The sequence below is a fragment of the Hydractinia symbiolongicarpus genome, chromosome 11, assembly GCF_029227915.1.
Source record: "Hydractinia symbiolongicarpus strain clone_291-10 chromosome 11, HSymV2.1, whole genome shotgun sequence".
Taxonomy (NCBI): domain Eukaryota; kingdom Metazoa; phylum Cnidaria; class Hydrozoa; order Anthoathecata; family Hydractiniidae; genus Hydractinia; species Hydractinia symbiolongicarpus.
Window position 1 is genome coordinate 7,097,189 of NC_079885.1, and position 26,487 is coordinate 7,123,675.

Here is a 26,487-nt window from a genome sequence, read left to right on the forward strand (position 1 = left end):
GTTAAAAACTTTATAGTTTAATAATGTTTGGTAATGTATTCGGATGAAAGTTTAAAATAACGTGCATTTTTAAAACACTTTCTCATATAAAAACATATAAGAACCATAATTAATGGTCGAATAATAATTGAACTTGTGTACTTTGCGCATTGCGGCCGGACATCAGGTAAGAGAAGACGTGAATAGCTTACTTTATTCGCACCTATAAAGCTAGACACAGTAAACATGACCTTGGAGGAAAGAATACGTAAGTGAAGCAGAAGTGAAGCATGAATGACTTTTTACCGCTTTTTTTTACCAGTGTCCCAGGGAAAAAACACAGATTTTATTTATGATTTTATGCCAATTTACACCCTATTTTATGCTATTTTATGTTTTTTACTAATAATTTCATGCCATTTTTTATGGAAATTTAGCTAAATTTATGCCAATTTTATGCCAATGCCTAATTTTGATAACTGTATAGTTCAATGGTCCTTACTAATTTCTCACAGATTTGACGGATCTCCTACAAAAACTGGATAACCCTTGGAAAACTGGTTAAACACATAAAAAGTGATTTGAATATGCTTTTACAGTCTATACTGTTACCACCAAGGTTCATTGCTCAACAATGCGTTAAATCAATCAAGTGTAAGTCCCTCTTAAATTTGTTTCTGGTTTGTATCAAATATCTGCAACGCTTGTAACTTTTCTGCCTTCGTTACTAATTTTCTTGGCTTATGAATAAACTGTCTTGACTAAGACTTAACTTGCCATCTTTGGAACTAGTTGTAAATGTCCTCCGGTTGATAAGATCTTTTTTTTACCCAGATGCATGACACTTTGCATGTGATTTTACTTGAGATAACCCACTGTTGGTAATTTTAAATGTTTTAACACAAATTTTACAATAAGCTGAAAATTTATCATTTTTAACAAAACTGAGCCAAGGTTAGCTTTTTCCCCACTCTGGACGGTGTTTAATTAATCACTATTGTAATTACTAACCTTAAAAAAAGTTGCTCTACTCTCTTCTCGACTTTAACAATTGCTACATAAAACTCTGAGAAATGTCATAAGAATAAGAAATGAAGAGCAAAGAAAATTTCCATAGGTATCTACAATATAAAACTATAAAACAATGATTGGAAACACGTAACACACATTGGAAGCGCGCTGCTGCGAAACATTGCAACATGTTTACAAAATTTTTTAAAAAAGGAACATGCTGAATGCCATGGACCACACGGCATTACTTTGTGACAAAATAAATAAATAAATAAAAATGATCAGGCACAAAATATGCTTATTTAAAAATAATATAGCATTTGGATTTTAACCATCATTAAAACAATTTAAATCTCATAACATACAGGCCAATCCAGACATAAAAAATAAAAATAAAAACTGCCCACGAAACCAAAAAAAAAACATAAAAACTTCACATTTTCGTAGGCTTCGCACAATGCTTAGCATATGCTTAAAAATTGACCAAATTTAAGCCTGTACTAATGTCAAGCCTATGTCATGCTTATAAAAAAAAACATGTAAAATGCTTAAAACCTCAAAATACGGTTAATATACATTTTAACACGGTTGTTAGTCCTAGATAGTGCGCCAGTTCTACAGGTGAATACGAATTTACACCTCGCCAAGCTCAAACACATCGCCCTAAAAACCTTTGTGTTCCAGAAAACCTTTTTTTAATGGCCTCGACTTCACGTTAAGTAGTATTCTATTTTAAACTACAGAAATAGTCAACAATTTTTGCAACATTGAAAACAGAGCAATAGTAATTGACGCCGGATAAAGAAGTACGGATTTAGTTGTTCTGACATTTTCGTTTAATATGTTTTACAATAGAAAAACCTTTTTCGACGTAAACTAATTTTGATCAAATGAATATTGGTGACAAAAAAGCTGTACTCCGATTTAATAAATATAATATTTAAATAAAGAAAGAAAAACAGAAGTTGTATTTAGACCTTTAGGAAATTGATGAATACGCTAAGACTGGTTTCACCAGTAAATTTAATATTAAAGGATCAGGGAAACGAACTGTAGGAATTCTAAATTCGGCAGTGAAAGGATTTATTAGCTGTGTAACCTGTGTAAATAAATCCGCTGTCTGCAAAAGACAAGACTTTACCAAAGTGCAAAAAACTTAATGAAAACCTCATTGAATGTCATTGCAACAGATTAAACTTTAATTGGTTAAATAAAATAGAGCGATATGAATGCATAAATTTCATTTTTTAAAAGAACCAATACCACATATCAACTTGCACTACCAGGCTTTTTCGCTGTTATACCAGAATTCTTAACTGCAGCAGTTAGTCTTAAATCGCAATAATTCTCCGACGTAGCGTTTATCCTTGCAGTGATCTGATTGAGGTCCGTATTGAGTTTACTAACCAAGTTCGAAAATTCTAACGTTAACTTATCGGAAAACGTCTGTAATTCGGAGTTTATCATCGACGTAGCATTGTCTAGGTCCTGAGATAGTTCTTGTAATCTAGCGGAAATGTGGAACTCGCTGTCTATTTTAGAGGTAGCTTTGTCTAACTCAGTGGATAATTCCTGTATTTCGACTGTTAATGCATCTAGTACGTCCTCGATCTTAATTTTGTGTAGAACATTCTCCAATGCTTTCCGACCCTGAATACAAACAAAATTAATACAGTCCAAAGTAATCAACAATAATTTTTCATGAATAGAAAAAGAAAATATTGTTATGTCAGTTGCTTTAACAAAACTATGTATATATACCTTCACAGAGGTTGATTCAAAGTTACTGCATATAACCTCTTCGAAATAATTTGAAAACTGTATTCCATTCACGCTTATCTGAGCACCTTGTGTTAAAAACGTTCTATAAAAAAATGAGGGCATATACAAGACATGACTTTTCACGATTGTATTTTTGAACTAAAAAATAGAAAATATTTTTAATGCGAAATTAAACTTTTAACGCACAACAAATATTATATTTATAGTTAAAGTGCAACAATATCTTCTTTAATTTCTACAAAAATCTTTCAAATCAATTCTGACACTGACGATCTGTAGGAAATCCCTCGTGGATAGAGTGGATAGGAATAATCGCATTTGCTATTTTGTTTTTCCATTTGCCTGACATTTTTGTGCATAATACATACATTATAATATAGACTATCAAAATGTCCTGACAAGAGGCTTGATTGTAATATTCCTTTTGAGAATTCACACTTGCATTTATGACCCCAACCACAGAATTCGAAATCACAAATTAAAATATTTCCCCAACCTTCTAAATAAATTAAACATAAAATACAGTGACAGTACAAAAAAAGGACATACTCATTAGGGTTTTCTTTGGATGGTTCATAAACTAGTTTCTCCTCTACAGCCAGCATTCCCCAAAAAGTATAATTTATCATTTTCAAGACCATTCTTTCATTTAGCATATCAACCTCTGAGTGCTCCACAGCGTAACACATCTCAGGCATACCAAGAAGTGTTGTGATAAATGTGGGTAAGTTCCAATGAGACCCAAATATTCTGGTTGTATGTAATTTCCCATCTCTTGTAACTTTCCGATCAACTACATCTATTGCTCTGACATTTGTATTAAGTTCATTAGGATATTTCTGCCATGCTGCTTCTGTGACTTTCTTCCAGGGGTGACTGCAAAATAGCAAATGCACATATAAATAAAAAAAATTAATAGCAATTTAGAGCGAAAATAAGGGTTAAAGGTTATCTCCCGGAAAAATCAAGTTGAGCTCATATTATTATTATTATTATTATTAATCATATTTATACAGGTTTACATCTTCAGTATGATATAATATATCTGCACTGTTATCAACGAGTGACCTGTTAAAACAAAAAAACAAAAAAACAAACAAAGTAAACAAGGAGCCAAAAATTGTTTTTTGTTTATAAATAATATATATAAAATTATGAGAATGTTAGAAAAAAAGAGAGAAAAGAAAATAAGAATCAAATAGCAGACTATGAACAGAAAAATTAGCAAAAATGGGAATTAGAAAAAATTTGAGTTTAGGATTCAAACTTCACAACATTAGAAATCAGAGAAACAATAGCGTATCTCCGAGACACCCTGTAACGTATTGGATCAAGCTAAGGTAAGTTGCCAAAATCGAATTGAAAAATAGGATTCTAAAATTCACAAAGCCTTGTAGCTATGAAAGAGCTTTAAAGGTTGTCTAGGAATTTGAATATTTTTTTTTAAAATCCTTGATTGGTTCTTTAGAATTTGGACTAAGAATATTAACTAATTATGCATGATGCCATGAGTATGCTCTGCAAGGGAGTTAATTTAACATTTTTGAAAAGCTATATCGAGTTAAAAATATTTTTTGGCTGTTCACTTTGACAGGTTTTGAACATTTTACATAATTTTTTTTATTTAGTTACCATAATTATGCTCAATGCATACTAATGACGTCACAATTTCGCATAATCAGCGCTACTTTTAAGACAAATATCTCAAGAACGGATAAAGATTTTTGAAAAAAATAAAAGATTTCTAGACAACTTTCAAAGATCTTTCATATGAGCTCAACTTGATTTTTAGCGGGAGGTAACCTTTAAGAGACTAAGGGTTAATTTTTTTGTTGCGCTTAATCTCTGTGAAGGTCAGATACTTTACATATTTGTAAACATTTTTTTTATCAATGGTTACTTTTTTATGGTAAGCTCTCTTGGCCTCAAAATCTGTGCGAAAGACAAAAAACTATTAATATAGACTTATTAATATCTTCGGGGGGATATTTTGCACAAATTAAATTTCACGTTTTGTGGTTTTTTAAAAATTCACAAAATTAAGTCGATGCAAAATTTTTGAAGTAAGGTCTGGTCAAAATATTACACACAAAATATTAAAATATGGTCTGTCCGCAAAATTAAATCCACATTGTAAATTAACTTCGTCCCTATTGCGTTTTCGTTTTTCACTGGGATGGCAAGTCAAAAAGAAGCTGGAAACAAGGTGGATTGGAAATAACATAAAGAATATGGAACATAACAATTTTCTTGATCTGCAATTATAGAGCATAAAAATATAAGGTAGTAATATCTGACTACAATAAGAAACACCAATGGTGTTGACATTTTTGCAGCGGAGAAATACCCAACACAAAATAATCAAAATGTAGTCAATGATCAAAATGATGGCAACTATTTAGAATCAGAATATAAACTAAATATTGAAGATATCAACACCATTGACAACTTTTTATGTTAACAACCTTTGTATGTTCAAGAAAAAAAATTTGTTTTGTAAATTTTATGTTTTACCATGATACATTTTTTCCATTGCTGCAAAGATGCAGAGTGTTAGGAAATACTGACACATTTGAACCACCTGTCAGACAGATGGTTGGGATTGAAAGGGTTAAAAGCTTAACAGCGTACCACTGAAAAAAATTAGCTACAAAAGACATCACTTTCACTTTAGCTAATTAGTTTAATCCATCCCTAAAAATAATTTTTAAATACCTCAAGGCCACAGAATAAACTTTGTGGCCAGGCAATGATGTAACATTTAAATTTGTATCTGGCCACTGCTCCTATACCATATTAAAATGGTTTTCTGTTAAAAATTATTTTAAATTTAATCTGATTTTGACATCATTAGATTACTCAGGGGTGCGGATCAGATGGAGCAATCAATCTAACAGATACTAACTTTGTTCACATAATATGAACAATTTCCCTACAGGTAGATGGACCTCAAAATGTCATTCTTTATATTAAGGTCTCTTTCGAATTTGCTTATTGTACAGGTAGATGGACCTCAAAATGTCAGTCTTTATATTAAGGTCTCTTTTCGAATTTGCTTATTCTAGTTCCTCTTACATTTAATTTTTTCAAATCAACAAAAAATATGAAGGGAACTGTTTTAATGTAGACATTTTAATATGGCTGTTTGCAGGTAAATTAAACTTTATATTACTAAAAGCATATCTTATAACCCTTTTTTAAATAAACATGGTTTTATCAACAAAGCTAAATTTTAAACTTTATATATATACTAGACGTTTAATTAAGGTAAGGCAGTCATCAATTATTTTGTTGACCAACCCTATTTAACATTTAGAATCGGAAAAACTAGACCATTAAAAATCTTCTATGCTTGTTGTGTTTTAACAGCCAGTACCCAACAATAATATTGTAATATTTTCTGGCTGTGAGTGACAACTAGTTAGAAATAGTGCACAGAACCACTAATAAAATGAGGGATACAAGCTAATTATTAAATTATTATTACATGCATTTTTTAAAAAATTTTTGAGTTTTTACTTGCCGACTGACTGACTAACCCTATTTTTAGGACTCAAACAACTCTAACACCACATGTTTGTGACCCCTGCTTCCTAACATACACTAATTATACTGCAACACAGCACATTTAAAAGTTATCTTGATGCTTAATGTAGAGTCCACCTTACTGCCTACCCCATTCACCCACAAACAAGATGCTTGGTGAAAAAGTAGCTATAGAATTGAAATCAAAAATTGGTGACGTTTTATTAAAAAAATCCAGCAAGTTAGCTAGGTTTGATACTACCACTTAATCATTTTGGGGGTTTCGGAACTCGTGCATGACAAAAATTTGGTGGTAAGTTCAGCCAGCTAGCTACACCTTTTTGTGATTTTCAAGTCAAGCGAGCAGTGGTCATTTTTGATATACATTGTTATCTCAGTTAATTGATTATAATTATGATCATGTAAATACCTTTTCTGAGGGCCCAATGATTCGATAATGTTTTTTAAGGAATATCATGGCTTTAATCGGATGATAGTGTACATGTTAGATCCAGCTTATTTGTCCACTAATATTTTATTTTTTTTCTTGTCATAACCCGAACAGTTCGCAACTGATAGCGCTACAATAATAACAGCTTAAAAAACCAATATGTTGACGATATGGATATACAGAGGTTAAGTGTGTTTTTTTTTCCGAAGTTGGCTAGCTGGCTAGCTAGTTAACTAAATTTTTGAGCATTTCCTAAAAGTAATATTCCAGATAGATAGATGTGCATATTTTACATGGCTAAATATCGAGGGATATACCCTGTCTATTATTTCCAGGAGGGGCCATGGCGTAGATGGAGAGTCCTAGAGTATTTAATGCTCATTTTGAGCTACGCAGACCCAATTAGAGCCCGCGCTCTACTAGACAACTCCCGGCAACATCCAACATCCCACACAGTGTGCCATCTTCCCAATTTCCCTCACATGGCTTGGGTTAACCCGGGGCTATGGTAACATTCACTCGCCCATGTTGAATCGCCGTCAAGAGGAATCGAACCCCGGTCTCCCGCACAGAGTACGAGAGCTATAACCACTAATCTACGGCGCCACAACGCCAATTCCAGTTCATCCAACCGTTCACTTTGTCATTCGTCAAATGACTCCTTTGAGTCAGTAAGATGACAACTTACCTAAATATATGTTCTGTCGCCCAAAGCTTCATTTCTTATATAATAATAACCAGGCAGTATATTCACACAACGAGATGCGCACTTAGTTTGTGATATCGATTCTTGGAATGAAATTTTGCAACAAGAAGTCCAAAGTTCAAACAATTGCGTCATTCGAACGTCTGATATGGGCGCGTCACACTGTAATAAAAAACTAATGATCCTTCACGCTAGTTCTCTTCTGTGGTATTATGGCTAGCTACCTTAAGATTGTCTTGATATACCGCTCAACGTTTAATCAATATGAACTGGAAGCCTAATATAAAACGAGACAAAATATACAGAATTTGAATCCCGTGTGCAGTTCCCTTGTTTTTATTGGTTTTTTTTTTAATTTTGTACACAAGCCAGGCAGAAATGGATTTAGGGGTGCATGGTACACCTGAAACAACAATGGATTCCGATAGGCGCCTAAGAAATGATGGTGGTTTTGAAAGGACCAGAAGTTTTTCCTTTGAAGGAAATCAATGGAAACATTTTGTGGACAGCTCTATCAAATTGGAATGGAACGTGAGAACTATTTTTTTTAAATTATCTCGGTGTGTTGGAGGGTTTAGTTTATGGACATATTCAAAAAATATAGGCAGGATTTTTGCCAATTGTAAACATTGGTTCACATATAGGTGACACATGTGGGTGTCACCCACTCGATGGGGGTGAGTTCACGTATACAGATATGTGAACTCACCCACATCGAGTGGGTGACACCCACAATCACGGTATCCTCACCCGACTGAATAGTTTTAGATAAAATCACCTGCATCCAGCAGTTTCACCTGTATTCAGAACAATATTTGGTCGACGTTACGATTAGAAAGATTTTCCTACTAATTTATTATAATAAAAACAGAAAAATTAAAAATACGTACTTTCCCTGTATTATAGAGGTCACCCTTAGCCTTTCCACACGCAAAGAAGCTGGTCCCCAAGAACTTGTGAGGGTGTGAGTGTTTCGTTCTCGCCCCCTCGCCCCTCTTCCTGCGCAGATTGTTAAACTGACTTCGCTTCCTCCGTATTGACCTTGCATCAATAGATGGAAGACTTACCAAATTCGCGAAATGTGTGACAGAAAGATTTTGAGAAATACACCTGGGAAAGGTTTTTTCCGCCAATCTAGAAGTCTCAAATTCGTAACTTTTCCAAGGTTTCGTCTTACCACGGAGTCTCTATTCTAAGAATTATATACACCAGCAAAGCATATCAGTAGGGTATACCATGTTACATTTTTATCCCTGTGGCTGATTTGGTATTTCCAATAAAAATCTTGAATACATATTTGAAAAATAGAATAACAAAATTTTGTAATAGTGAAGTTTCCATCCTTGTAGTTTGTGTACACTATGAGATATAGCTTTACAAACTGAAACAAGAGAAATGATAAAAAAGTAACAAGTGTATATTGTTTATAAATATTTGAAAATTTATTTTTACAACTTAAAACTTGGTAGAGACAATTTCTAGGTTATTTTTTATGAAGTAAGAAAAATGATAAATCTGTAACAAAAAACATTACAAAATGTTAGGTTTTTATCTGAAGATTGCGATTGGTTATTTTTTCATAAATCAATAAAAAACAACAGTTTCAACATTATGCTACAACAGGAAATAAAAATTATTCAGATTGAAACACCAAAATAATGATAAATATGTAACTAAAATAAAGTTGTTGTTCTATACCCTACGTTAAATATGTTACTTTATTAATCAATAATTTAATGAAGAAATGGTGGTTCTAGAAAATCATCCTTTTAAGAAATTAACTGTGTAAGCTTTAAATAAGGTTTGTAAGAATAAATATTGGTGATAAACCTGTAACTTATGTGTAATTGATAAAAATGTAACCTTGATTGCATTCTCGCTACTTATTTATCTGTATATTGATACAGAAACTAGGTTGGTGAACCTAAAAGACAATCCTGGGTGTTAATGGCCTTTATTATTTCCAAACTTGTGTGATAGAAAAGTAACATGACTGAAGTCTAATTATATATCTATAAAAAATGTTTTATGTGTATCCTTATATGAGATATGCTTATGAATTTATTATATATTTCTTATGCATTAGTTATGTTACTTGTTTATCCCAATACAATCTTCTAGTTTTCCTCTGATTTAAAAAAAATTGACAGCTCAAGTGATAGAATTATAATATTTTTTTACCTTTAATGACAAAAGTTAATTTATTAAAAGTCCTAAAAAAAATACCCTGCATATCTTTTTATCCCTAATTTGAATAAAATACACCTAAACTAATTACTACAATGTAATTAATTAATCAATGTAATTATTAGATTATAACTACAAATTTTGAGTCCAAAAAGTAACACACTCATAATATTGCCCTTGTTACTTTGTTATCACATATCTTTCCAGGAATATTGTGGTTCTTTTCTTGTCTGATGCTATTTTTAGCTTCGAATAGGATCAAAGCAACCAGTTTTGAATGTTATAGTGCTACAAAATCATCTCAAAAAAACAAAAGAGATATCTAAGTAACAAAGTTCCTTTTTGTCAATTTCATTCCTAAGCTTAGATTTTGGAAGAAAAAAAATAACACATCAGATTTGTTACATTATCATCATTTTTTATACAAAGTTTCATGGAAATCAAGGAAATAATTTTTAAGTTATTGCTGAAAGATCAAATTTGGCACTTTTTGAATGTTCACATCCTTGCCTGTTTTTTGAACATGTCCTTATACTATATTATGCTATAACTTGTGTTGCAAATCTGGGCGGACTTGCCGTAGTTTAGTGGTTATATTCCCTTTGACGGCGATTCAATATGGGCGAGTGAATGTTACATTAGCCCTGGGTTAACCCAAGCCATATAAGGGAAATCTGGGAGATGGCACACTGTCTGGGCCATTCGATGTTGCAGGGAGTTGTCTGGTAGAGGGTGCACCCCAATTGGGTCTGTGAGCTCAAAATAAGCATTAAATACTCCAGGATTCCCTGTCTAAGCCATGGCCCCTCCTGGAAATAATAGACAGGGTATATCCCTCGAAAATTGTAAGGCTAGCCATAGCATATATCGTCCTTATTACATAATTAAAGTCAAGGAAAACTGCTTAACTCGGTATCTTTGCAATCACAGTATTTTTATCACATTTGACAGGAGAAATCAGAAACGGGATTCTTAGTCAGTACTTTACGTTGTCGGGAAATGAATTAGATTTCCTTCTGCTTTATAATGTTTTGCTTAATCTCAGAACGTGCCCATCTTAAGACTAGCCTAGCCACAATCTTCAGACATAAGAACCTTCATAAGTTATGCTAGCTACAATTTTTTATGTGTTCAAAGAATGACCTGGCCAATCTTAGGACAGCACTTCCAAATTTGTTTTCTTTTATAAACTTCAAATATAAAAATAAAAATTTCTGTCTTGCAAATAGAGCTCACTAAAAAGATCTAAAGAGTGTGTTTGAAGAAGAGCTTAACCTGGTCTCCTACCCTATCTTGTGACACCCTGCCCAGTGTTATGACTGACCAGCCAGTCTTAGGAATGGGCTTTTTTAAGCAGCGTCCTAGCTATACTATAGTCCAGGATTTGTTGGAACTTTTATTGCTTTTCTGAGAATTTTATTATAATTTAGAAGTTACCTGGTAGACCGGTTGTTCTGGGGTAACAAAAACATAATCAATAATGCTTAAATTATAGTTTGAAGCATTCCAAAACCTGTGTGTAAAAATTATTATCGGCTAAAGTCTATTCAATTTCCATTTTATATAACATATTGACCTCGATTACTGTATCTCAAAAGGTTTTGTCACAGTAAAAAAACTTGAATCTATGTTCACTAACTAGAAAGTTGGAAATTCAGTTGTTCTTGTTGTAACGATTGATGTGTGGCTGAATCACATAACTGATCGCATTTACAGTACATATTTAAAGCTAGGAGGAAAGTGTTGACTTACTGAAAATGTTTTTTATATTTATCGAGCATATTGTATCAAATGAAGTCTATACCAACAAACTTTCTCGACAAAGTTTGCTCGTGGTACCATCACTGCACATCTGCCATTTAGTCAAAGTTATGTACAGGACTGTTGGGATTAAAGGCTCTATGTCCTGTTGTTAATAAACCGTTGATAATCTCTTTGCCTTCTAAGATCCTGTTTTATGATTTTTAAACGATCTATAGAGATCTTTTCATTTTCTTCGATCTTGTCTTGTTATTTTTGTGACAAAGAATGCAGATATTTACATAATTGACAGTTGAATCTTTTTAGAAATTGACAATTAGAAGCAATTTTAAATGAAATGATGTGTTTAATTTTTAATTTTTCAAGGTTTCAATTTTTAAAAACGATTTTTAAAAATTCCTTTCAGAAAGATTAGAGATCATTTCAAATAAATTACTATACAAATTAAATCGATTATTTTTAAAACAATCATGGAGATAATCCCTTAGTACCTTGGGCAGTCCCGTGAACAAAAAAATCTATGTGCAAGGTAATGGGTCTTTTTAATTCAAAATTTACCATGGTCACCACTTGTGTATAAATTAAATCATTGCAGAAAATGCTATATATTTAAAAGCATGTTGCTTTTCCTGCATTGAATTTTATTTTTATGCATTAAAATATTTTTTTGCAAATTACTTTATATTTTTTGTTTTATATAAAAATATACTTTTTCTATACAGTTTAATCTGAAAAGTCATTTCTATGTTCATGACCACCATTATTGTCCAACAGCATATTTTAATAGATTTGACTTAAAAGCTTATTTCTAACTATGGGCTAACCATGAGCTAACCATAGTGCACATGACGCGCTAAGACCTTAGCCAAAAGTGTGAACGTAAAAGTACCTGCTTAGCTCCTAGCTAAACTCATTGTTAGCTCATCTTTAGCCGATTTTTTTAGATCAAATTTTTTTGATATTTTTTTTCCGGCTAACAGTGAGATAAGCTCACTTTCAGCAATCTTCAAAGGAAGCTGACAAGCAAAGCAAATTATTCTTTAGTTTATTTTCACATGTTTTCAAAAAAGGCAAAAAAGTTTTACTGCAACTGGCACAAAGCACGAACCTTACAATATAGAAAGAATATGTACAATTTTATTTAAAAAACATGCACAGTTTTTTGAAATATTTGAAAGAAAAAAGCTGTGCACATGCTTTTGATATTTGCTGGTTAACAAGTAGCTATATGTACATGAATTGTGATTGGTTTTAAAGATGGTTCCCTGTCACTCATTTATAACCCTTTATTCACATCCTAAAGCCTAAACAAACGCAGAAATAAGGAAAAAATGAGAAAGTGCCAGGGTTTTCGAACGCTTGAATATGGCTTAGGCGGCTAGTATATTATGTTGAATTATTTTTAAAAAAACAATTACTCGTACAGAGATAGATTTGGGAAATGTGTCGAATTTTTTTAACTTTGTTGAGAAGGCATTAATTTCATGGTAATTGTTTTTGGCTATGAGAGTCAATGTTAGTGGTACATAAATATTACTTAACAGGATCACATGCTAAAAAAAGACTGGAGCTAATCTGAAATTTTTAACGAAGAAGATTGAACCAGCCGTAAATGTGGCATGGAAAACAAATATTTTAAAAAACGAAATCTTGGGTTACATGAACTTTTAACGAAAAATGAATATGCCATAGGGAATTTATCATGAAAATCTTCCAAGTAAGTACCTAGGGATCCTTCTAACAAATAAAAATATGTATGCAAACAATATCTTTGTTTTCAAGTTTTGTTTTTATAACCTACTCCAATATTGTCTGCTAATTATTTGTTTGTTTTTCTCTCACTATCTGGACAATCACTTTGGAGACAAGTTCTGTGCTTATTTTAAAATTGTATATGAGTTTTCAATTTCAGGCAAGTTCAATGGGAGTGTGCAGAAATGGTAGACTAGCTGTAGTTGCTGCGTAAGTCATTCTTTTCTGTAGTTAAAATTAAATAATTTATAGTGTTATTGCAGTTGCTTATTTATTTTTTAACTATTCAAAATATCCTAATTCTGTTTCTGTATCATATGAATGGGCAAAGTATTATAAACACTCATGTGTTTTATGCATGTATAAAAATTTTCCTGGAAAAGTGTGAAATATAATAGATATTTTAAAAAAGTCAAACTTTTGCCATTTTCTGTGTTTCTGCCTTTAAAGACTCAGATATATAAAAATATTTTAATATCTTTGTTTTTAACGTTAACAAAAAACTTTTATAGGAGACGTGGCTTTCTAGTTGTTAACTTTGACAATCCAACAAAGCCAAAGAAGATCATTTGCAATAACAAATGGGAGCCTGGTGCCTTGGAATGGAACCCCCATCAGTCCAGTGAAGATTTGTTTGCGTCAGTGGTAAAAAGATTATAAAATTGTGAAAAATGCAAATATTGTGGGGAAGCAGTTTTGTAAAAAAGTCTTTTCTTTTTTTCTTTTTCTTTTTCTGTAAAAAAAGGATTGTGTAAAATTAGCCTGATAATCACCTTTTGTTGGTGTAAATCTTAAGGTTTATTGAAGCTGTTTGAATGTTTTTACTTTTCAACTTAAAATGGAGTTCTAAACAGCATAATGCTGAAACATTCTATATTATAATACCTGTATACGTCTGTCCGTCACGCAAAATGGTACCCCAAGTAGCAAGACGCGCTGAAAGCGGTATGAAAAGACCATGTGAACCCGTTGATTTTTCCATGGGCCACCGACTTTCTTCTATATTGTTTTACATAATTATTTCTATAAGTTCAAGTTCTTTCATTTTCATTGGCTAACAGATTTGTTAAATCTAATCTATTTAGGTTAACCAAAAGATTGAAATATGGAATATAAACGAACTTTCAAATGAAAGCCCTCGAATTGTTTTATCTGGCCATACTCGCACAATCAGGTAATTATCATTTGCCAGCAAGTTTCTACCCTAAATTTATTCAAAAATCAAGATGCTGTAAAACCAAAACATTTCCAGTGTTTTTATGTCCAAAAATGTAGTTCAAGAAACTCTTCAACACTTTATAACAAATCTTTTAAAATATTTAATTTCTATGTTTTTCTCACATAAGTTCTATACTTTGTATTCAGTGATATAAATTGGAACTATTATGAACCATCATCATTGTTGACTTGCTCAATGGACACATACATTAATTTGTGGGACATTAGGTAACGCATACATATATTTGTAAAGAAACATAATTTATTGCATAAGTTCATAAAAACAAATGGTAAATAATACATAATTTATAATTAAAAAGATCTTTTTTGTTTTGAAATCTAGATTTTTTTGTAGCAGTATAGTTAATATTATACTTGTTTACCCTACCAAAAATGGTTTCTTAAGGCAAAGCAGGAAGCCAGCAAGTACTTTTACAACAGTGGCTGGATCTTCGCAAGTTAGATGGAACCATAAAAATAAGAACTTGTTTGCTAGTGCCCATGATGGTGATGTGAGGATATGGGATATAAGGGTAAGAAAGTGGTTGTTGCTAGTGTAAACTAGTAATCTTTAATTTTTTTAGCAGCTTTTAAGGTATATAAATTATGTAATGCTTAAATTTGTTTATTGTTCATCGTGAAAGTACTACAACGTTTGTTATAATATTTTATATTTTACACGAAGGGACAAAGAAGAGAAAAGCCTTAAATTTTATTTTTATTTACCTTAAATTAAATTTAAAATTCCCAAGTTTTCACAGAGCTCATATTTTTAGTTTCTGCCTTTAAAGAAGATTGGCAAAAATAGGAATTCCAGATTTCTGAGCATTTAATTACATTTAATTTGAGTGAGTTATTGCACAAAAAATTACATAACAGATTAAAGCATTTATATTTTTTTAAACTCCTGTGTTGACAGGGCAATTTCCCCTGTATAATTACCCCCCCTGCGAAAACAATTCCCAGAATAACTCCGCCTGGATAATTCTCCAGATAACTCCCATTGGATTTGACACACTATAATTTAATTCAAAGACTTCACAACATTCCACATTTCTGTTTAAAACTTTAAAATCATAATAAATCACTTAAAATGTGTTTATTAATGTCCCAGTGCTGATAGTTGTCACTGAGCTGTAGTAACTAAAACATACAAGGTAATTTTTTTTGTTTTGCTTGGCATTTAGCTACTTAGGTAAAATTTGCTTATATTTTTAGAAAGGAAACATACCATCAGTTTACATAGCTGGTCACTTGTCTAAAATTCATGGATTTGATTGGTCACCACAGAAAGAAAGTTATTTTGTTACCGCTAGCAATGATTCTACAGTCAAGGTTTACAAACTTCTCATTCTTTTTTTTATGTCATTTAGGTTTTCTGTGAAATATCATTTGACTCATCTTTATGTTTTCGTTTAATTTGTTTTTTCTAGTTTTGGGATATGAATTCTCCAAAACAACCACGTGCATCTATAAACAATGGCGCCCCTGTCTGGAAAGCAAGATACACGGTAATTGCATTAGCATACATCTGCAATATAAACTGCAATATAAAATTTTTGTATTGAGAATATAGGAATATAGTGTCATTTGATCTTCTTGAAATTTCTTCAGCCATTTGGTAATGGACTTGTAACCGTTTTGGTACCACAATTGAGAAGGAGTGAAAATAGCTTATTTTTGTGGAACACATCCGAGTTTAAAACTCCTATCCACAAGTTTGATGGTCACACTGATGTTATTTTAGAGTTTCAATGGCGACTTCAACAAATCGGTATGTCTCGTTTTCTCGGCTTGTTTGTTCACCTTTTGTGATTTTCCACATGCTAGCTAATCTAAATATCATTCATTAGATGCATCGTCCTGGTTATTTTGTGCTATTTTATATATTTTTTTAAATTTAAATATCTTTGCAACTGTTTGCTTAAACACATGATGCATAATGATAATGACTGCCTAACTTGATATACTAATAATAATATGAATTCTTAAAAGTATGTTTCATATACTCATGGTCAAAAATATACTCATACTTCGCTTTTTGCAATTGATAACAATCAATTTTCAAGCTCCATGCCATTAAGTTTTCAAGATTTTATAACTAACTATTGTGATATTCCTGTTGATTACATGATAATGTGAGATAGCAAGGGAAGAGTAATTATTAGATAATAAACCAAAAATCAATTAAAATATAGTCCATAATGACAAAAAATAGATCAAAAATTAAGATTAACATTTGTCGAACTTTACAGTGTGCACTTGTTAAAAGTCATGATAAATTTGATTGGCTGCCTCGCTAATGTACACCTTACTAATGTAGGCTTTGCTAACATGACTTGCAGAAAGTTGTCTTACTTAGTCAGTTTTAAATATTTATTTAAGTGACTTATATTCTATAATTTTTTATGTTGCTGTTTTAAAAATATAAATACAAATATAATCATGCAAGTACAAAAAAGAGTTGTGTGTACTTTTAAATGCTTGCTGCTATACTTTTTAAAACGGTTTAGGAGAGTTTGGCAATAGGAAACATTTGGACATATCCAGCACATTATATCTTTCTTTTTGTTTGGTCAGTCTTAATAAACATAAACTTTGATTTACTTAGCATAGTATATTAAATATATTTTGGTATGAATCAAATAACCCTCACCAATGCACTTAGTTCAGAAACTGTAAAAATCATGTATGAGTCATAATTATTTACATGACATTCAGCAAATCTTTTTGATCACCTAAAGGTTGTCTGACTTCAAAACATCCATTGGTGCCTGCTGAGTTATCCTCAACATTTAAATTTTTTTAGGTGACCAAAATGAGTACCAGCTTGTATCTTTATCAAAGGACCAAACACTGCGGTTGTGGCGAGCAGACAAAAAAACTGTCCAGGTAAGTAGAATTGTCATATTGAATAAACAGTCTGTTGATGTTATTATTATTATTATTATTATTATTATTATTGAAAAATATACCAGTTTGAGAAATTGAGCTAGAATTTTTGTTATAATTTTTACACACACAGTGTAAAAGAGTTCTTTTAAAACTACATTTTTTAAGTAGGCATTTTTTTTTTCGTTCAACTACTTTCAATCGCTATTTGAATTGATTTATAATTAGCAAATAAGCAACACTGAGTCATAGAATTAGCATTACTACGGCTAACCTTTGAAAAAAAATACAAAAAAACTTAAATTACCTAAATACTATTAATGAGCATTGACTTTAAAATTCACTTAGAAATATATTTAAGATATCTATATTATAATACCCGTATACATCTGTCCATACCCTAATGGTAGCTTAGCTGCGCAAGTAGCGAGACGCACGCAATAATGCGGTATAAAAAGAACGGGCGAACCCGTGGATTTTTCCTTGGGCCGCCGACTAGTTATATAAATTCTGTTAAGGAAAAAGTTCTAATAATTCTGAAGAAGTAGTTAAAGTTGATGTTTTAATTTAGGCTATTACCGGAGAATACGAAAAATTATTTAGCCACATACCTACAACGGTTGCATCACCACTTAGCCCGACACCATCTCTGGAAGGTGGAACATCAGTTGATACAACAACTATGAATAACAGCATGACAAAAGACAATACTTTCACCACATCACCTGTGTTGTCCTCCACTATGAAAGAAATGAGATTAGAATTGCGTATGAACCAAACGAACACGACAGAATCATCAGGGCAACCGTTGCTAATGACACAACCTCTGACATTACTGGATACCAAACCACAAGGTCCTGTCTCGCCTCCCACAGGTAAGTGTGATTTAATTTCAAAAACTGATTGAAAACTAAAAAAGGAGGCATTTCTATGAATAATTTAACAGCCTTGTGCTATATTGAAAATGAGGTGTGCAAGAAAGACACAGTTTTGTATTTTTTATATATATCTTGTTTTTATTATTTTTAACTGACTGGTAGCCTTGTAGTAGAGTGTTCGCTTCCAGTGCTGTAATTTTTGCTTAGTGCTCAGCATGAAAATAGGATCGATATCTTAGTCGATTGGTGTTCTTGCACGACTTTCGTAGCTCAAATGGGAGCTTTAAATGCGTTAGGACTCCCTTCCTCTTGGAAAGCAGTACCAATAGGAACTGAAGAGGCTATCCTGGGTAAATAATTTCAAATAAATAAATTTAATATAATTCTGTCAAAAGGTTTATTTTTTATAGTTGTTTCTCCTGATAGAACACTATCTCCGTTGAGTGGTAGAAAAACAGCCTTCCGTAAACATGGTGGTCAAACACAGCCTGTTGTTGATTCGACAACTGGGGATGTCATACACTCACAAACACTTCAACAGGAATTCTCTCTGATCAGTTTACATAATCATCCTGTGTATAAAATAGAAAAGGTGGGTGTTTTCTTTTGCTGCAGCAAGGTATCAAAAATTGTTTTACTTCGTCTAAGCAAAAAAATAATGCATTATTTTGCTCCCACTAGATAAATTCTTCACTCTGTCGAACAGTTTTTTTTAAATCATTGGCAAAATGAAATAATACATCTGTAGTTGCGATAAAATAATATCCAGGATTGATAAAAATCCTGAATGCAGGATTTTTGCGACCCAAAGATGTTAAATGTGTGTTTTGTGGAAAGTAAATTCACTCGTTAGATGGGTCCTCAATCTCTAGTTGAAAATATAACCCTGAAAATTCTTCTTGCAGGATTATTTTGTCCCAAAAGTGTTGAATTTTGTGTAACTTTATGACAAACTGATCACTTTTATTATATTGTTTTGGCTCCTTTAGGTTTCTTTTACATTTTCAAGAATGTGCAAGTAACTTTATTAATTTTTATTATTTCCAGATGGATTGGGAATATCGATTGTGTACAGTGTCTGCCAAAGTTGGTACACATCCAATCCGGCTACAGATAACATTTCCCCTTTCATATCCCGACAAAGTGGCTCCTAACTTTCAATTTGGTAAGGATTCCAAACTCGACGTCGAATCCAGAAAGAAAATTATTCAGGTGAATATAAAGAAGTTACCGTTAAATTTATATTTTTATTACAAAGCAGTTTCAGCGCTATCCCTTTGTTTAAAAAAGATTGGTAGAGAAATTTACTCTAACTGTTATTTTCCGCATCATAATTACAATGGATTCTTGACACAGATTTGATAGATGTCATTTTTTAGTAACATGTATAACGCTTTTTGTGTCAGAGCAGTGCATTTGGAGCTATTAACTGACTGCACAATGCTAATTAAGGTACAGGCAAGCTAGCTTTAGCAGTATTGAATTTACGTCACATTTTTATGATTGGATATAGAATATCTATTGACATTAAACTTTTTTTTCTCTTAGGCTTTGTCTGAAGTGGCACAGCAGCATGTTAAGTTCAATCGGACCTGTTTGGAACCATGTTTGCGTCAACTGATAGCCCAAATTCAAGAGTTCAAGATAAAGGATTCCGTGGTGTGATTTTATGCCTTTTTGGAGAGTCCTTTTCTGTATTTTGTGTTTCTGTACTTCTATTTTTGTTAGAAAAGTTTTTTCATTCTTATGTATTATAACGGAAACAGTTGTTAAATTCTCCCTATTTGAGAATCTCAACATTTGATGGTGTTTTTATCGGAACGATGTGGTTTTTGTATACTTTGATATTGTCGACACAATCTAGTTAATCTGGTCAACGAATGTTTTTTTGCATCATTAGAGAAGTGATGACAGCCTTACTCCACAGACGCCACCAGCAAACGCCATCAATTCATTCACTTTCAAACGAGCTGAGTTGGGATCCGATCCAAGTTATCAGGATTCAACTGTTCCATTCCCTCGGACGTGCGGTGCACGGTTTTGTGGTGTCGGAGGTAAGTGTTGAAAACTGCAGAATTTTTTCAAGCATTTTTTGTTATTAATTAATAGGGATTTGCTGACATTGCAATGGTCTGGCACCATTAAAAACAGTAAAATTAATTAGCAACATATCTGAAGCAAAACCGACTTTGGGAAAGCTTTGACATGCATAAAATCACCTTATCAGACCCTTCTGCAGTTTTCACTAAAATTCTTTCACCTGTTTAGATAGGTTGGTTGTGTTCTCCCGACCAGAAAAATTCAACACCATTGTGAATGTAGAAAAATCCGTGAGGTACGAGATAAAAAATGTCACGTGTTATTTATATCACGTGATCAAATTAGAACTTTTTCCTTCGTAATTTCAGATTCGTTAATCCGTTACTTCATGCATTCGTGCCTTAGGTCATTGTCAGCCTTGTATGCATATTTCGTGAATTTATCAAGCGAGGAGCCTTTCGACAACTCGACTTTTGTAAGTAAAATCTGCTGCTTCTGTAAAAACAGTAAAAAAGACTTAACATGAGTCTAAATTTAAGTAAATATTTGCAAACTGTGAGTAAATATGTTGGGATTTTTTTTTAGGAAGAGCATGGAACCTACAAAACACCAAAATCTGTTGGTCCTGTTTACGTTTGTAACACATCTGGTTTGCTACCAGTGTCAAAATACCTTGCACAGAACTACTAGTGAGTAAAGTTACATAAATAATATTGAAAATATTGAAGTGTGAGATGGGTAGTAGCTACAATATTAGACAAAATGTCAGAGAGAAACTTCTATTTTTTACAGTTTCTTGAACAAGGACAAAAAAATTCCTCAAACCACTGCCTTGTTTAGTTTTATGGTGCAGTCAACTAACATAATGGCATCCTTGCGTTTACAGACGTAAGAAAAACAAATTTTGATAGATTTTTTTGAGTGGCATCAAACTTTTTCTTTTTATAGTATGTCATAGAAGAAAAAATGGGAGCAATAAATTTTTGCTTATATCAGTACTTTCTCTCGAAATTTGCCATTAATTTGTATCTATTCTTATCGAATACATGAAATTGTGATACTCTGAAACTAATTTGCCATGCGTGCTATGGTTGCCAGCGTGTATTTGAATAATATCGTCTACATCATGCTTTGCGGAGTTATAACGTAAACATAAGACTATTTGAGGTAGCAAAAAAGCATGATTTTTTTCGGTAACAAATTCGTGTAAACGTAACATGATTAGTTTATACACAAGAACCTTGTTGATCCAAATGTCATTTTTCCTCGTTGTTTAAGTTTGAATGGAGAGGATCCCTCTGAACTTTGCTTGAAAAACGCTTCACTTGCGCAATCTGTTCATCGGAATGATTTGGTGCAAACGTGGTCCCTTCTCGCCAAAGTGATGGACACTAAATTGAACCCAAATCCAAATCTTGACCTCGCTTTTTCGCCACCGTGGTCGTGCCACCCGTTTGGAAAGAAATTAGTTGAATCATTGTAAGTTTCTTTGTTTATGTGTGACGAAAGATTAAAGTAAATTTATAAGTAACGGAGTTTTTATGCTTGGCTAAATAGTATAAAGAGCAAAATAATAATTAAAAAATGCAAATGTCTAACATTGTAAAATTAAATAATTCAAAGCATAAGATTACACTTTTTTCCTAGCCTCTGTTGCTAAGGACAAAATTTTAATTTGAGCTTAAAAATGGCGAATTGCAATGTTTAATTTAAATTCTTTTAACTGTTTTGTTGATTTTTCGTCAGATTTTCCGCCTCTTTTTTCTAATATTCGTTAAAAAAAGGCTACTTTTTTACATTTTTAGATTTAAGTATTATGAGAGCGTCCAAGATATCCAAACGTTAGCAATGATCAGCTGTATGCTGGCTAAACAATATTTACCTGACGAACTCAAATTACAAAGGCCAGCTGAGGGAGAGAACAAGGTCAGAATTTCAGGATGTGTTGTTTTGGGGGCAGTTAGTCTAATCGTGAATCTTTTTTCAGTTTGATGTAAGTTGAACAGTTGAACTGTAAAATTTCCAAAATAATCTCCCCTGCCTACGTTAAATATAGCTAAAAACCTATGGGACAATTATAAACCTTCGGCTTTTTTTATTACGGGGGAGTTTGGGGGACATGTATGTTATTGAATTTAAAAATTAAGTTTTCTTTGTATAAAACTCTTTTGACCCTTTTTTGAAAAAATTTGAAATTAGTATTTCAAAATCCTTAAAGCTTGGCGACAAAGAAACAATAATTCAGGAAAAATCCTTTACATTTACATTACTGAAGTTACAAACCCTAATTTTTTCTTCTTTCCACAGATCATCAAAAGCCTGAGACATCCCTCGTTAGATGATTTCCAAGTTTCGCCAGAATTTCCATACAACGTCTATAATAAAATGTCATCGGGAGATGGAAGTTGGTCACCGCCAACATTTGTAGAGCAGAAACTCATTGATCCTGAAGAAGAACTGAGAAAGCAGCATAGCTTGAACTGCAGGTTTAATTGTTGCTTATATGATAGTAGATACGAGGCGTACTGTTTAAGTGTATTTCACGTCCAGTGTTGCCATCCTTAGCACTTAAAAGCTGTTCTTAAGTTTTAAAGGGACTACAACAGTACTGTATACTAAGGTATAGAATCCTTATCCCTTGAAAGCTGTTTTTTTTTAGTCTCGAAGTGACAAAAACAGTGTTGTGGGTGTTAGTTTATTATTATCTGATTTCTTATGTATTTCTACTTTCTGTTTAGGTTACTTGATCCGTCAAACACTTTCCGATTTGACCAGTTTAAGCGGTTTTATGGCGAAGTGCTTTATCGATGGGGTTTTACTAGTCAGCGTACTGAGGTGATGAAATACATCACGGAGCAGCCGGAACAAATTCGAGGCTTAGGTATTCAATCTTTGTAATTTAATTGTATCGTATCAAAATGTTCTTAGTTGTCAGCTTAATATTAGGATCTGACGCAGCAGAGAATTGAAATTCATTTCACATCGCGAAAACAGGAAAACTTCCTCCAGGCTCCTTATCTTGCGGCGAATCTTTTGGAATCGTAAAGTTCGCTTCGGAGGAAATGAGGTGTCAGAGGACTCTACATTAGTTGAAAGTTAATTAGCTTAGGTATTGCACGAAAATGATGATGTACTCTATGTTTTACGTAAAATTTAATTCCAAGCCTATTGCGCAAAGGTTTATCAAGGAAAAGTTGTAGCCCTCAAGGTATGTAAGGTTACACGTATCTTCTTCGTTTCAGATATTTGTTTGGATTGCAACACGTGTAAGAAGTCACAGAGACAACCGTGCTGCGTCACGTGCAAGTCAATCATTGTCAAATGTTCAGTTTGTCGTGTGGGAGTTAGAGGTAAATTCTTTCCTTTCATTGATTTATCAGCCCCAGCTTTTACAAAGAGCTTTTTAAAGGCTCTCATGTTTTCATATCACGAGTTTGTAAACATGATTTTTATTTGTGTACTGGGTTCTGTTTTTAAAAGAATCATGTAACTTCACGGTTATAAACATATCTTAAGGAAAAAAATTTTGACGGGAAGAAAATTTGCTGGAAATCAAATTTGCGAGTAGACGGAATCTAATTTGTCGTATCACAAAAAAATTAGTTTGACGGGAGGTGAATTTGCGGGATGACAAGAAAAGCTTGTTTTGAAAAATAAATAAAGATTTATTTAAATCGGAAAACAACATTACTTTTTTACAACAGAAACCATAAACTAAGTTCAAAAACAAAAGTCATGTTTTCTTATAGAATCATTTAATTATTCGAAGAAATGTAATTTTGCGGACGACGAAAACAATAATTTTATCGGGAATTTATTCCAGCGGAATTTTTGTCAAAAAGGTAATCATTACGTATGAAAAGTATAGCATAATTTTGTTTTTAGGTCTATTAAGCTTTTGTATGGTGTGCGGCCATGGTGGACATATGTTCCATTTGATGGATTGGTTCCGACAAAACGACTGGTGTGCAACTGGATGCGGCTGTTGTTGTCTGAGAATTGGAAAGTTCTCCTCTGAATAAAAAAATAGATCTTCTTGTATTCCAAAGCGCACAGTGCATCATGCATCAGTAAGAAGAAAAACAAAAACAAAAAACAGATCAGCTTACCTCACGAGAAGAGTTTCTTTCTGGAATTTTGAAATCAATTATTACCCAAACAAGTTCAAATTTTTGAGTGCAACACGCGTATTGGTTGTATTTTATATGAGGGATATCAAATTCCCATAGACACATGTTGATATATTTTGTATATTTTATATTCTCCCGACATTTGTGTATATGTATTCATATTTTTGAGATGTCAAATCGCGTCTGGGAAGTCTAGAATTGTTATAAATTTACATATTTTCTATTAGATTCTGTTTTGTAAATATTGTAATATAATTTAGATTAATCCGAAGTTATAATGGCTGATTTGCAGCTTGTTTGGCGGGAATCTTGAGAAGTTAATCAAGATATTTGGCAAAAAAGTAACAGTCCCAATGGGCCCTGGCAGGGAGCCGCAGTCCTTGTTCGCTTTTTTTTGAAGAGGGTTGATTTAGTTGCGTTCGGTCTTTTTTTTTTTTTTTTTTTTAGAGGAAGAAAGGATTTCTGCCATTACTATAAACTTGGAAAACGCTTTTTTTGATCGAGAACATTCTGTAAAAAAAATTTTATGTAAAAACTATTGAAAACTTTTAAAGTTGGATAGCTGCAACTTTGCGGAATTTCGCGAATATTAAAAAATAATTTTTATAGGAAATTTAATTTTGCGGACGTCGTGTATTTTGCGATAGTTTTCTTTTTCGTTATTATTAATTTAATACATCAAATTTCCGCATTTAAGCAACCTCTTTAGTATTTCACAAAGATAAGCAAATTTCGCATTTTCTTAAAATGAAATTGACAAAAACTAGCCAGAATCCGACCTCGTCCCTAGGATCTCTTTCGTTTTTTTGATATCGGGGACGGCGTACACATAACTTCTTTGGGGTGGTTTGTGCCTAAATATATAATAAATTTTTTTTCCTAAATTTTAAGAAAAAAGTAAGCTAACTACATAACTACAAAAAGTATATACTAATCACAACACCTACGTTGACAAAATATTTTAACTGCTAGCTAGTACTGAGCTTGCCACATATATACAGTATATACAGTATTCTCTCTAATTAGCGGACACCTTTGGTGTATAAACAAAGTGTCCGCTAATTAGAGGTGTCCGCCTTTTGGAAAGTTTTGCAATGTAAGCTCAAAATTTAAAGAAACAATTAGTGGGTATCGTGCTAGACTTAGACACGAAAAAAGAAGAAAACAACTAAATTGAATGTAATATAATTTCTTTTAAAATAACAAACACATATCAACAACATAATAGTAACTAAATTAACGTTGAAATGTTGATATGTTTAAAAACTTTGCTTGAAAGTTTTGCTTCGAGTTTTTTCTCATTTTTCAAACGTTTGCTGCTTGTGTCTTTCCAATATTATATGTTTTAAAAATGTCTCTACAACTTATTTTTTTTCTTTTTATTGTCATGTAACATTTTGAATTTTTTTTAACTAATGTCAGGCAGCGTTTGTAAAGTTCACAGCTTTATGTTTTTTCAAGTTAGCAGGAGCCATGATGATGACGAAAATATTGTTCATTCCAAAAAAATCTTTCTTTTCAAAAGCATCAAAACATTCGACTGAACCCGTGATCACTATATTCGATCGAATCAATGCATTTGATCATTTTTCATTCGATATTCGAGAATTATCATTCAAAGGCTTTGAAAACAATCGATTATTCTTTCATTCATTTTAAAATCTTAGTTCATTGTCCACAAAAAAATTATTCGGTTACTCAAATATGATTACTGAGAAATTGTACGAGGTCGACATACCCTATACTCATCGAGAAAGATTGGAATGAGTACCAGTGCAAATCTTTTGCTAGAGGATATCATGTCTACATTAACATGCTGAAGCTTGGTGAGGAAATTGTTTACAATGCAGGCATGAGCCATCTAACGAGGTGGACGGAAATGCAATAGCAATAATAAGAACTGATTCTTTGCAAAACGAAAGCACATGCCACGAAACATATCCAAAATATGTCCCGAACATTTCAATTACAGCTAAGGTTTGTGAAAAGAGGGTTAATCGTGGAGGTGGATATGGTCCGAAAATACTAGTTATAGATAACTATTATGGCAAAAAAAAGTTGATTGACCGGTTTGCGAAGAAAATCGAGGCTGTAAAAGCCGACATTTCTTGTAAAGTTTCAAAGTGTTTCAAATAAATATTTTAAAATTATTAAATTTTTTTATTATTTTTGTAT

At 32.5% G+C, this 26,487-nt stretch overlaps 2 protein-coding genes across 4 annotated transcripts; one reads left to right on the forward strand and one right to left on the reverse strand.

Annotated features, from left to right (window-relative positions):
• Nucleotides 1–1,791: 1,791 nt before the first annotated feature.
• Nucleotides 1,792–7,573, reverse strand: LOC130614480 (PRELI domain containing protein 3B-like). Its single transcript, XM_057435910.1, has 4 exons — nt 7,437–7,573; nt 3,322–3,648; nt 2,752–2,854; nt 1,792–2,640 (listed from the first exon to the last, which is right to left on the reverse strand). Exons 1-4 carry the CDS (start codon nt 7,466–7,468, stop codon nt 2,260–2,262), a joined length of 843 nt encoding a protein of 280 aa, XP_057291893.1. The 5' UTR covers nt 7,469–7,573; the 3' UTR covers nt 1,792–2,259.
• A 158-nt stretch (nt 7,574–7,731) lies between these two features.
• Nucleotides 7,732–24,594, forward strand: LOC130614476 (GATOR complex protein WDR59-like). 3 transcript variants are annotated; one of them, XM_057435904.1, is made up of 24 exons: nt 7,736–7,985; nt 13,315–13,364; nt 13,667–13,799; nt 14,240–14,328; nt 14,520–14,600; nt 14,779–14,905; nt 15,591–15,707; nt 15,806–15,883; nt 15,987–16,146; nt 17,182–17,264; nt 17,836–18,139; nt 18,553–18,734; nt 19,190–19,354; nt 19,691–19,801; nt 20,043–20,196; nt 20,411–20,477; nt 20,588–20,657; nt 20,768–20,871; nt 21,461–21,661; nt 21,988–22,108; nt 22,490–22,668; nt 22,921–23,063; nt 23,425–23,532; nt 24,068–24,594. In XM_057435904.1, the coding sequence occupies exons 1-24, from the start codon at nt 7,833–7,835 to the stop codon at nt 24,202–24,204; spliced, it is 3,117 nt and encodes a 1,038-aa protein (XP_057291887.1). In that variant the 5' UTR covers nt 7,736–7,832; the 3' UTR covers nt 24,205–24,594. The 3 variants fall into 3 exon arrangements, with proteins under 3 accessions (XP_057291889.1, XP_057291888.1, XP_057291887.1); XM_057435905.1 differs by lacking the exon at nt 24,068–24,594 and having other exon boundaries at nt 7,733–7,985; nt 22,490–22,664; XM_057435906.1 differs by lacking the exons at nt 22,921–23,063; nt 23,425–23,532; nt 24,068–24,594 and having other exon boundaries at nt 7,732–7,985; nt 21,988–22,175; nt 22,490–22,628.
• The last annotated feature ends 1,893 nt before the right edge of the window (nt 24,595–26,487 follow it).